General features: G+C 37.0%; 4 protein-coding genes across 4 annotated transcripts; 2 read left to right on the top strand and 2 right to left on the bottom strand.

Moving 5' to 3' along the window:
* Positions 1-229: 229 nt before the first annotated feature.
* On the bottom strand, positions 230-1546 carry EAF02_010031 (uncharacterized protein; the record flags this gene model as incomplete). The annotated part of the gene is made up of 2 exons (XM_038906079.1): positions 230-1318; positions 1370-1546. The coding sequence occupies 2 exons, from the start codon at positions 1544-1546 to the stop codon at positions 230-232; spliced, it is 1266 nt and encodes a 421-aa protein (XP_038754191.1).
* A 1137-nt stretch (positions 1547-2683) lies between these two features.
* On the bottom strand, positions 2684-3947 carry EAF02_010030 (uncharacterized protein; the record flags this gene model as incomplete). Its single annotated transcript, XM_038906078.1, has 3 exons — positions 2684-2924; positions 3082-3773; positions 3828-3947. The coding sequence occupies 3 exons, from the start codon at positions 3945-3947 to the stop codon at positions 2684-2686; spliced, it is 1053 nt and encodes a 350-aa protein (XP_038754190.1).
* Positions 3948-4809: 862 nt separating this feature from the next.
* EAF02_010029 (uncharacterized protein) lies at positions 4810-6747 on the top strand (the record flags this gene model as incomplete). The annotated part of the gene is made up of 1 exon (XM_038906077.1): positions 4810-6747. The coding sequence occupies one exon, from the start codon at positions 4810-4812 to the stop codon at positions 6745-6747; it is 1938 nt and encodes a 645-aa protein (XP_038754189.1).
* Positions 6748-7979: 1232 nt separating this feature from the next.
* EAF02_010028 (uncharacterized protein) lies at positions 7980-9773 on the top strand. The gene is made up of 3 exons (XM_038906076.1): positions 7980-8864; positions 9206-9436; positions 9596-9773. Exons 1-3 carry the CDS (start codon positions 8304-8306, stop codon positions 9755-9757), a joined length of 954 nt encoding a protein of 317 aa, XP_038754188.1. The 5' UTR covers positions 7980-8303; the 3' UTR covers positions 9758-9773.
* The last annotated feature ends 2563 nt before the right edge of the window (positions 9774-12336 follow it).

Below are 12336 nucleotides of genomic sequence, written 5' to 3'. Positions count from 1 at the left end.
ATGAAATGCCTTGTCGAAAAAATCCCATTTTCTTTCGCCCATTCATCATTTCTTCCTTCCATCCCAGTGCACCATCTAATCATACCAAAAATTCATTTCCTCGATTCACAACCACCACGATTGTATCTTTCGTTCGTCATTCCCAATCACAACCACTCACAATCCCACAATCCCACAACCCATCACCCCATCACCCATCACCCATCACCCATCACCCATCACCCATCACCTAAAGATGAGAACTCTCTTGTTGTGTCTTCCTAACAACTTTATCAACTGCCTTTGCAAAATAATCAATATTATTAGTATTCAAACCAGCCATACTAATTCTACCATTCTTTGTCATATAAACATGAGCTTCACTTCTCAATTCCATGACTTGTTTCTCAGATAATCCTGTAAATGAAAACATGCCAATTTGTTCCGTGATATGATTCCATTTTCCTGGTGTACCCATTTCTTCCAATTTTGATCGAAGTTCTTTACGCATGGTAATAATTCTTCCAGACATTTCTCTCAAATTTGCTTCCCATTCTTTGAATAATGCTTCATCATTCAAAATAGTACTGGCAATTCTCGCACCATAAGCTGGAGGATTGGAAATTTCGGATCGTTGTAGGATAGTCAATTGACTCGAGATTCGACCAATATTCTTCTCGGCATCTTTTCCTGCTCCAGTCACGAAATGAAAACATCCAGTACGTTCACTGTATAAACCAAGATTCTTGGCAAACGATTGAGCGATACAAAGTTCAAAACCTTGTTCAATAAAATAACGAACGGCCCAAGCATCTTTTGCCAAGTCTCCCGAAGCAAAACCTTGGTATGCGCAATCGAAGAATGGGAAATGTTGTTTTTGTTTCAAAAGAGCGGCGAGTTCTTTCCATTGATCTTGAGTTGGATCCACACCCGTAGGATTATGTGCACAAGCGTGTAAGAGAATAATACTCTTATCCGGAGCATTTTGAATGGTATTCTTCATTCCATCGAAATCGAGACCTTTGGTGGATTTGGAAAAGTATGGATATGTAGCGACGGGTAGATGAACATTGGAGAAGATTTGATTATGATTTGCCCATGTTGGATTACTGAAATAAACCGTAGGAGAACCTGGGTAAAATTTCTTGATGAAAAGTGCCCCGAGATGAACAGCACCGGTTCCGGATATAGTTTGAACGGAACAAGAACGTTTTTCTGCCAGAGCTGGCGAATCTGCCCCAAGCATGAGTTTCGCGGCGGCGGATGTAAAAGTGTTGAGACCAGCGATAGGAAGGTATTCGTGATTGAGAGCGGGGTCATTACGAAGGATTTCATCAGCCTAGACGTAGAGATTAGTAGATGTTAAATAATCATGAAAGTAATTAAATACCTTTTTCACCACAGGTAAAACCCAAGGTTTAGCATTATTATCTCTATAAGCTCCAATACCCAAATCAACCTTTTTATCAAAAGTATCAGCACGATAAGCAGCCATTAATCCAAAGAGGGGATCTTCTGGAGCTTGAGGAACTGCATCCTCTGGAAAACTTGTATTGGATAGGGACATGATTTGATATTGAAGTGTTTCTTTAGGAAGGAGATTGGAGAAGAAGATTGAAGAAGAAGATAATTTAAAGTCTTTCTTTAGGAGAGGAAATTGAAGAAGAAGATAATGTAGAAGATTGATAGAAGAAGACGAGTTGATAATCAAGGGAGGGGAAGAAGATTTAAATGTTATGATATACCGACCGGTAATCTTGGCGTAATGATTGTTGCCTCTAAAACCGCGCAAACATGCGGGACCCGTGTCTCGCTTGGCGGAATCTGGGGTGATATATGATACCGGTGGACTGACTATTGAGCTATTGATACTACCTTTGTATACTTGAGTTATATTTGTATCAAATTGTAGCTATGGTAATGATAAGCAAAGATTAATAAAACGTAGACTATATTTTGTATGTTGAAGAAGAAGTTAAGAATAATTATTATATTCCAATTAAGACCTAATCTTTCCCTTATACTCGAGTATAGCTGGAGAGATCAATGTTTGATGAACCGAGGTATGGTCTTCCTTCTCTCTCTCTCTCTCTCTCTCTCTCTCTCTCTCTCTCTCTCTCTACCTACTCCATACATTGATCCGAGGGTTTCCAAGACCCAAGGCCCGTTTACGTAGATACATCCATGAATACCTAGTACCCGTGGACTTACAACATACTACCTACTACTACTAATCCAAAGAAAATCAAAACACACTTCTAAATACCTCAACTTCTCTTCAAAACTTCGGCATTGACGTTCAACTAAATCAAATACATATATTGACCCATAAATAAAATCCCCGTGATGGATAGATTTCCTTCATTTGAATTCGGGTACCTGGCCAAGCATGTCACGATAAATGTTCAGGTAGTTTTCCATGTGAATGAAATAGATATGATTGGTACGGTTCTACGGATTACGACTGTATGAAAAGTTTCAGATATTAAATATACTTGGTATCCCACTTCTATTCATTTTTATTTCCACTTCATTGCTTCATTAGTACACTGTGATGCTACACTTCATTGCTTCAATACTACACTGCTATGCTACATCGCTATGCTACATCGCTTCATTGTTTCATCATCCTATTGCTTCATTATTCCATTACTCCATTGCCTCTTACTCATTGCCTCTTACTCCATTACTCAATACTTCATTACTATATCACTAAATCCCATAATATCAAAAAAGCACTAAGACCACATGATGCATAAAATACATACTTGGCTGTACTCTTTCGTTCCGTGGCTCTTTTCAACTCTTTATTACCTCCCCCAACATTTTCCGTAGTTTGATAAGATTGTTCGGCTAGAATTTCAATTTGTTCCGCTTGTGATGCTACACTGTTTAAGAGTTGAGTTTGAAGTTCCGAAATTTCAATCAAGGACTTTTCTGCTGTTCTAGGAAATGGTTAGTATAAGGGTGAGAAGAAGGACAGGAAGGGCAGGAAGGACAGGAAGGACAGGAAGGGCAAGAAGGTCAAGAAGGGCAAGAAGGGCAAGAAGGGCAAGAATAACGTCAAGAATCATCCAAAATCATCCAAACCACAATACTTACTTGACTTGATCCAATGTACTTTGATAATGTTTTACCATATCATGATTTTCTTCCGCCAACATTTGTAATTGTTCCAAACTCAATTGAGGATCCGATGATTGTGATGCTAGTGTTGGTGATTGTGCCTCAAGATGAATATCTCCACTTGATATAAATTTTGATGATGAATCTCCCAAATTCCCAAGATCTGGCATCATAACTCGAGATTTGGCAAGATTACTCTTATTCTTTTCCACCTCTCTCATAATTCTAATCTCCATCATTGAAGCTTGAAGTTTTCCACATTCCGAAAGTTTTTGTCGTAAATACCATATAACATTCTCTCGATGCATCTTGATGGCATTTAATTTTGCTTCTTCCAATTGTTGTTCCAAAGATTTTGATTGTTCTCCTCCTCCGGCTGCCCAATTTCCAAATCTTCCAAGAGCTCTGGCATATTTACTTTGAATTATGAGGGTTTCGGTAGTATATCGTATTCCTTCAGCCTCATCCATACTCTTGATATTGAAATTTAATTCTCGTAATAACTTTTTAGTTTCGGCATCGATTTCTTCTCTTTGTCGATCGGTAAGATGTCTTCGTGGTTTCGTCTTGGAAGATAGATTTGTTCGTCTTGCTGGAGGTGCTGTTGTTGAAAGGTAAGATTGTCGAATGTCTTTGAGATAGCTATTCAATGAAGCTATATGGGAATTCTAATGAGGGGAATAAGTAAATTAAATGTGCGGAAGAAATTTGGTATAACATACTATTCGATAAGCTTCCTTTAAGAATTCATCAATATTTTGAAGAGTCAAAGAAGGATCAACTGTAGGAGGGGCATTAAGTCCCATTAACAATTTATTGAATTCGGGAGTGATGTCTGTCATGATTGAGGATTAGGTAATATATGAAAGAGTTAAAGGCATCAATATATTGAATGATGTTTGAAGTTGTTGTATAATTAGAGCTTGAATTGAAAGCTTTGAATACCTGGGTAGCTGGTGGCTTCATGTCAATAAAATTGGTCTGGCCAGATGCGATGACAAGGCTGAAATAAGAGTAAGATTGATTATGTAATAATTTAAGCTTTGCCCCGCGAATGAGAATAGCCGACGATTTTCAGCCTGATTGATAACACAGTCTACATGGTACTATGTAACAAATGTACTATGTAACTTCATTCATTACCTAGTAATCTCCTTTATTTCTTCCATCTTCTCTCTCCTTTCATCTCCCTCCTTTCTATCTCATCAAGCGATATTCAACAATTTACTCGAGTATGAATCTACCATTTATCACTTACCATCTATCATTCACCATCCACCATTCACCATTTCACTGCATCACCGCATCATCTCATCCCTCCTCTCCTCTCCTTCCCAATTCGCATTAAGCTTTTGCGATTACCGCACTTGGTAGGATTCGAGCGATCAATGCATCACCTCAAAACTGGATTGCGATATCGGTCCAAGTCTTGCGAGTGTCGCTTGACGAATGAAAATCTATTCAAGGATGGATCGGATCCAAAGTGCCGTCAAGTACCACCAAAATGATTAGGATTTGATATTGATTTCCATCTTTCATGGCGATAAAATGGGAATAACTAAAATGTTTTATCGGCTTTAATTACCTAGTATGTCTCTTCAATCTTCTCTTCAATGGTAAGTGATTTTCATCATCTTTTAAGTATATCTACTATTCTTATTTCTCTACTCCAATATCAATTTCACATTTTTCAATTTCTTCATCATGATTGAAGATAATCGACTGGAAAGTGTGGAAATTGTGGAAAAATCAGAAGAGATGGTAGCGAGTTTACAAAGTACTATTCCTGGAGAAGAGAATCTACAAAGTACTATCATTCCTGGAGAAACGAACCAACAAAGTACTATCATTCCTGGAGAAACGAACCAACAAAGTACTATCATTCCTGGAGGAACGAACCAAATACCAAAAGCTATCGTTCCCCAAACGAACCAACAAAGTGCTATCATTCCAGGAGAAACGAACCATTCCACATCCTCCCAATCCCCATCCTTATCCTCATCCGCTTCATCAATTGCAGAAGATCATGATGGAACACACGACCTCGAATTAGCTCCTGTGGTATCTGGTCCACCATATTCGGCTTTTGGTGTATGGAAAAAAAGATATATTGTTGGAATGTGTACATTGGCAGCTTTCATCTCACCTACATCGGCAAATATTTACTTTCCAGCTCTCAATCCACTCGCCGCTGATCTCGGTGTATCAAATACCCTCATCAATTTAACCCTTACATCTTTCATGATCTTTCAAGGTCTTGCTCCTACAGTTTTTGGAGATTTGGCAGATATGGCTGGAAGAAGACCTACATATATTATTGCATTCATTATTTATTTGGGTGCAAATATTGGTTTGGCTTTACAAAATAGTTATGCTGCTTTATTCATCTTACGTTGTGTACAAAGTTGTGGAAGTAGTGGTGCTATCGCTTTAGGATTTGGTGTGGTTGCAGATGTATCAACAAGTGCTGAACGTGGTTCATATATGGGAATTGTTGGAGCTGGTACAATGATGGGTCCTGCTATTGGTCCTGTTATTGGTGGTATCTTGGCTCAATTTTTGGGTTGGCGAGCTATCTTTTGGTTTCTCGTTATTCTCGCGGCCTTATTCCTCATTCCATTTACTCTTACGGTTCCAGAAACTGGTCGTAATGTTGTTGGTAATGGATCCATTCCACCTCAAGATTGGAATATGACAATTATTGATTGGTGGAAATATCGAAAAGATCAAAAATCGGAAAATGAACTTTCTCGAACGGCAACAGCTGAAAGTAGAAAACTTGCTCAAGCCGATCTTGCAAGTAAACGACAATTACGATGGCCAAATCCTTTAAAGACTGTTTATATTGTCATGGAGAAAGATGTTGCTGTGGTATTATTTTATAATGCTTTACTTTATACAGCATTTTATGATGTCACAGCTTCTCTACCTCAACTTTTCAAAGAAATTTATCATTTCAATGATTTACAAATTGGTTTATGTTATATTCCATTTGGAAGTGGTTGTGCTTTGGCTAGTATCATTAATGGTAAGATGCTAGATCGAAATTATCAAAAAATTGCTCGAAATATTGGATTCAATATCGATCGTAAGAGAGGTGATAACTTGAGACATTTTCCAATTGAAAGAGCTAGATTAGAAATTATTTGGCCTCTTTTAATCATGGGACTTGCTTGTTATTTATCTTATGGTTGGGTTTTGGAAAAGAATGTCAATTTAGCTGCACCACTCACTCTTCAATTTTTCTTAGGACTTTTCATTAATGGTTCTTTTAATATTCTTAGTACACTTGTTGTTGATTTATATCCACAAAGTCCATCTACGGCAACTGCAGCAAATAATTTGGTACGATGTTTACTTGGTGCAGGTGGAACAGGTATTATTACTATTATGATTGATCATATGGGAAGAGGATGGTGTTTTACATTTATTGCTCTTGTATGTATTGTTACGAGTCCAATGTTATGGATTGAATTGAAATGGGGACCGATTTGGAGAGAGGAGAGAATGGTAAGAATGGAGAAAGAAGTTGAGAAGAATAGGGAGGAGGAAGAGGAGAGAAAAGTTGGGGGGGAAGTTAGGGAGGGGAATGAGGAGAAAGTAAGAGGGGGAGATCAAGAGAGGAGGAAGAGGAGAAAGTAAGAGGAGAATGAGGAGAAATCAAGAGGAGAATGAGGAGAAATCAAGAGAGGAGGAAGAGGAGGAAGAGGAGAAAGTAAGAGGGGGGAGATCAAGAGAGGAGGAAGAGGAGAAAGTAAGAGGAGAATGAGGAGAAATCAAGAGAGGAGAATGTCAGAGAGGAAACAAAAATACTAATACTCAAGTAATGTCAAATGAGGGAAAGACGAACGAGAAAGTTTAATATGATCTTACGATATTCAATGGTTCTAGCGTTTGTATTTAGCATTGAATGATTTGATTTTAATACATACCCATTTGAATTTGTACTTGAGATTTATATGAGAAGATTATGAATGGTGTATTGAGAGGAAAGATTGAGCTTGTGGTTTTTGATAGTTTGATAGCTTATCTAGGTAATCAATGATAAGTATTATTTATTTGATTCATGTATGATTATATGATTGTATAGGATGTTCGATTATGTGCGATTTATATAAGACTCTTACTATTGTATCATTCATGTATTATTATATGTCATTCATGTATCATTCATATATCATGTCATATCCCATTCATATCCCATTCATATTCCATTCATATCCTATTCATATTCCATTCATATCGCATTCATATTCTATTCATATCCTATTTATATCCCATTCATATCCCATTTATATCCCATTTATATCCCATTCATATTCTATTCATATCCTATTCATATCCCATTCATATCCCATTCATATTCCATTCATATCCCATTCATATCCCATTCATATATCATTAATTTATCATTCATATCCTATTCATTCCATCAAATTTCTAAACTTACCTCTACACCTTCAGTTCATCCAATACAAAAAACTCCATCCCCCTAGTTCATTGCCTTATATGTAAGTACGTAAATAATATCGGCGTAATCGGATATATTATTTTACCCGGATTTACCGGTTTAACGATCGATCGGATCTCTTCTATCTTTTGGTAAGCACCATGTATATACATATGAGCAATCAATCTTTTCATTTCCCCCATCTTTTTCTTTCTTTTTTGATGATATCAGAATTCCGATACTTTTAAGGATACCTAGTGTTTCTTTTAATTGGAAAGTTTATTATGATTGTTTATTCTTTTGATGGTTCTAGAGTTCTTGAATTCTTAAGTTCTTGATCTTGAATCCTCGAGTGAATTGACTAGTGTTTTACTCATCATATACTTCTTAACTTTTCCATATGTGGAATTATTTATTGAATGAATGAAAGTTAATCAAAGATATTATATATCTTCAATTCATTCTCAATAGTCGAGATATTCTATACCTTCAATTCATTCTCAATTCATTCTCAAATACTCTCGAGATTAATCATATTTATATTTCACCTACTTTCCATCATATTCAAACTCTTTTACAACACAAGCGCTCTTACCATCATTCGTTTTCGAGACACCCAACACAAGCGCTCATCATAATTCCTTCCAACAACTACATTTTTATATTGTCTTTATTTAATAAATTAATATCTCTTTCCCCTACAAATCCAACCTCATCATCTCATTACGAATCAATCGATTCCCACAAAATGATGGAAAAATCCAAACTTCCCGATTCCGATCTCCCCAACTTTCAACAATCAGAATGTGAAAAACCACCCAGTCCACTTACTCATTCACAAGATTCAACTTCTCCTTCTCCCAAAGGTTTAATCACATATGATGATCTCCCATCATGGCATCAAGATAATCCATCAATCTATACCTCCTATCGACCTATCACTCACTCACTCCGAGATTCCCTCGAAACATTCTTCACACTCCATAACGAAACACTTAATATCCATACTCATTCTCTACCCTTTTTAATAAGTCTCCTCCTCACCGGACTTATCTTTTACGTCTTTTCCATTCATTTTCCCACAAGTCCATTGGTGGATCGATTTATTTTTTCTCTTTTTTTTCTCACGACCATGATTTGTATGGGTTTTAGTATGGGATATCATACGTTGATGAATCATTCGAAAGAGATGGCGGAGATTTGGTTAAAGTTGGATTTTGTGGGGATTGTATTGGCGATTTTGGGGGATTTTGTGACGGGCATTTATGTTGCCTTTTATTGTGAGTGGAGGTTTCAAGTGGGATATTGGGTTTATGGTGGGTTTTGTTTTTTTGTTTGTGTTATCATCGTGTTCTTCTACTGTATATCTTCACTCTTCCGAATTCTCTTCCATGTTATTCTTTTATCATACACTTCCCATCTTCCTAATTCTCTTCCGTCTCCTTCTACCGAACGCCTTTTCTCTTCTGAATTCTCTTTCGTCTTCTTCTTTTATCATACACCTTCCCTCTTCTCCATCCCCTCTATTACCGTACACTCCCCCCCCCCTCTTCCATCTTCTTCTCCTTCCCTCCTCCCCTCCTCCTCTCCACCACCACCCCATACCTCCAAAACACCCAAACAAATAACCAAAAAACTCACACCATCTAGATCATAACTCTCACTTCCGCAACCCTCATCCTCCTACTACATCCACACTTTCAAGGTCTCCGTTGGCGTACCTTTCGCGTATGTATTTTTATAGGGACTGGATGTTCGGCTTTCGCACCTATTATTCATGCCATTGTTTATTTTGGTTGGCATCAAGTTGTGAATGGAACTGGTATGCCTTGGTATCTTGGAGAAGGAGGATTTCTTGTTTTGGGAGCAGTGGTTTATAGTGTGAGTTTTTTTTTCTTTCTTTTCCTGTTTTTGTGTCAGGGTTCCTTTATACTTTAAAGTACCTAGGTACCTAGGGATAGAAACTCTACATAGATCTGGTGTCTTACTTTATCGAGTAAAATCATCAACAGACAAATAAAAAAACTAACATCAAAAAAGTTACGTATACCCGAATGTTATTTCCCCGGTAAATTCGATATATTAGGTCATTCACATCAAATTTTCCATCTTCTAGTGGTGGCAGCATCGGTAATGCATTTGGTGGGGTTATTAAAAGCTTATGAATATGAGTATTATTATTCGAGATGTTCGATGAGATAATTTGTGGGGATGGGGAAGTTTTGTGTGGAAATTGGAAAGGGAAGTTGGGATGAGGGGATTTTGGAAGAGGATGTAGTAAAGGTTGAGAATGAGGATGAGGAGGTAATAAGAAATGAAAGGGGTTTTGGTGTTCGGTTTGGAGATATGATGGTATAGCATGGAGGGATTGAGATGTATATCTGGAAAAGTTCATGGTGATTAATTGGATGGTAGAGGGTTGGATGTTGAGAAATTCCTTTGGTGATGATAAAGTAGAATGTGTATGGATGGTTGTTGTATGAATTGCGGATAGATGGTAGATTGGGATAGATATAAAATGAGTAATGATAATGAATATGAGTTATGATTTTGATGGGAAAATGAAATTTGGAGAGATTTTGTCTTGATAGGTGTGATGTCCCCCTTCAAATTATATATTCGGCCTCCACGGCAGTGGCCCCCGGAGGGCTAGCGGAGCGTCACTATCGATTGATGAATAGATTTGGAGAGATTGTTGGTGGGTAGATGGTTTGTGGAATGAATGAAAGAGTTTATTTGGGTAGACATAATGGTAGAACCATTTATAAAACATCTCACCCCTTTTTCTTCAGGCGACGACTAGAATATCCATTCTTCCCGGGATCGCTTCTTAGCTCCCCGCTAACTTCCTACCGGTATTACTTCCTAGATTTTCTTCTCTGCTTGTGTCTTCTTCCTCTTTATTTGAAACTAGGAGTGATAGATGATGGTGATAATTCAATTCCTGTGTGTTATTTTGGTGATGTAACCTTAGAGTGGTGGAGGTTAAGTCTCGTGGCAATTCCTCGGACATCGGTATTTCTTTTCGCCGGCACCTCTAGCTTACTTGAAACTTTAACTTCACATTACCTACATATTATTTCGAAGAAGAGTCAATGATATCAAAGAGGAGAAAATTCATCAAATTTTAACTATCTATGTATCTCTAGTATCAAATTTACCTTTATCGACATTGTTGATTCCGAAAGCGAGTAAATCAAAAGTTACTCTAGCATTTTCCTCTCCTCAAGACTCAATTACCTTCTCTATCTAATATCACATCACATATTACTTCACATCAATTGGAAAGAATGATTATTCAAATTAGAAAAAAGATTTATTCAGCTATTCCATTCTCCCCTTTTCAATTTCCTCTCCATGAATCATTCCTCCATCCTCTATTTGATCCACCCCGATTAGTATTGGGTTCTGCGAAAGAAAAATACGTTAGCAAAAATTCTGATAGATCGATGTTGACCTTCAAGCTGAGATTTGATCTTCAATGTCGCAGTAAATTTGTGGTGTTGTTGTGCGGTCAAAATCTCCAAACAACGGTGCATATAGAATTCTGGCGCATTTGATGTATTTGAATTTCCATTCCAATTGATTGAATTGATTCTAGCAAGAAGGTTTTGATAGATTTGGGGTATCATAATAGAAATTGGGGGTAACTTATAATTAAGTATACGATGCTTGAAGAAGAAAAAAGAAGATCGCAAGGGATCTGAGATTTGTTTTGATATACTGTGTGGAAAGTTTGAAGCGAATTATGTGGTATACACATATGTCTAATAATGAGGTTGACGAGGCTTCACTTTGGTATGTTTACTTGTTTACTACACCGCCTTTATAATGTTTTTGAAATACAACTTTGTGATTAGTTTAAGATATGAAATTGTAGAGCTCTATTAGGGGATTCTTTTAATGGTTTTAGATTCTTTTCATCTCAAGCGAATGTGTAACTGTACTTGATTTTATGATTCTCAATATTTCGATTAGATAGTTCACTAGTTGGTGTGATAACTAGTAGCCTTGGCGAATATTTTTTTCAGGCACATAATTAGCCTTCCCGTCTAATTATTTCTATCATCGCTTAAAGTTTGATTGCGGCTGAGATTAGAGTTATGTTATAAGTGAATTCTCTTGGGGATAGGATTTGGTTTGCTTCACTTTAATTGTTAGGTAGGCAGTAAGATATACCAAAGCAATCAACTTTAGCTTTCATTTTGATCTTTGATAGCGGCTGAATCAAATATCTCACATAACCATGCATACGAGGATGGTTTTTTTTAGCTAAATCAACACACGTAGACTCGTAATGATAACTTGTGATGAGGCTGTTCGAGACTTTCCTCTGTTCCCGATGCAATGAACCAGTCGAGAGTAGGTATGAAGTAGGAGATGAAGAAGGAGATGAAGAAGGAGATAAAGAAGAAGATGAAGAAGGAGATGAAGAAGGAGATGAAGAAAGAGATGAAGAAGGAAATGAAAAAGGAAATAAAGAAAGAGATGAAGAAGGAAATGAAGAAGGAAATGAAGAAGGAAATGAAGAAGGAGATGAAGAAGAAGATGAAAAAGGAAATGAAAAAGGAGATAAAAAAGGAGATAAAGAAGAAAATGAAAAAGGAGATAAAGAAGGAGATAAAGAAGGAGATAAAGAAGGAGATGAAGAAGGGAGATGAAGAAGAGGTTTTGAAAATTTTAATGTCACTTGATATAATTGTTCGAATGTTAAAATAGTAGAATCTTCGAAAACTTCTCAAAGTGGAAAAGGTCAATAGGGACTTAAAAAACTTTGGCTT

Source organism: Botrytis sinoallii (assembly GCF_014898435.1).
Source record: "Botrytis sinoallii strain Bc 23 chromosome Unknown BSIN_023, whole genome shotgun sequence".
NCBI classification, from domain to species: domain Eukaryota; kingdom Fungi; phylum Ascomycota; class Leotiomycetes; order Helotiales; family Sclerotiniaceae; genus Botrytis; species Botrytis sinoallii.
The sequence above is the reverse complement of the archived record's forward strand: the minus strand, read 5'-3'. Positions and strand labels throughout refer to the sequence as shown.

Excerpts from the sequence above, each read along its gene's own strand:
- EAF02_010028 (XM_038906076.1), top strand. The coding sequence starts at position 8,304 with ATGATGGAAAAATCCAAACTTCCCGATTCCGATCTCCCCAACTTTCAA. Across the intron at positions 8,865-9,205 it reads GGTTTCAAGTGGGATATTGG|ATCATAACTCTCACTTCCGC; the intron begins GTTTATGGTGGG and ends CACACCATCTAG. Across the intron at positions 9,437-9,595 it reads TGGGAGCAGTGGTTTATAGT|TTACGTATACCCGAATGTTA; the intron begins GTGAGTTTTTTT and ends ACATCAAAAAAG.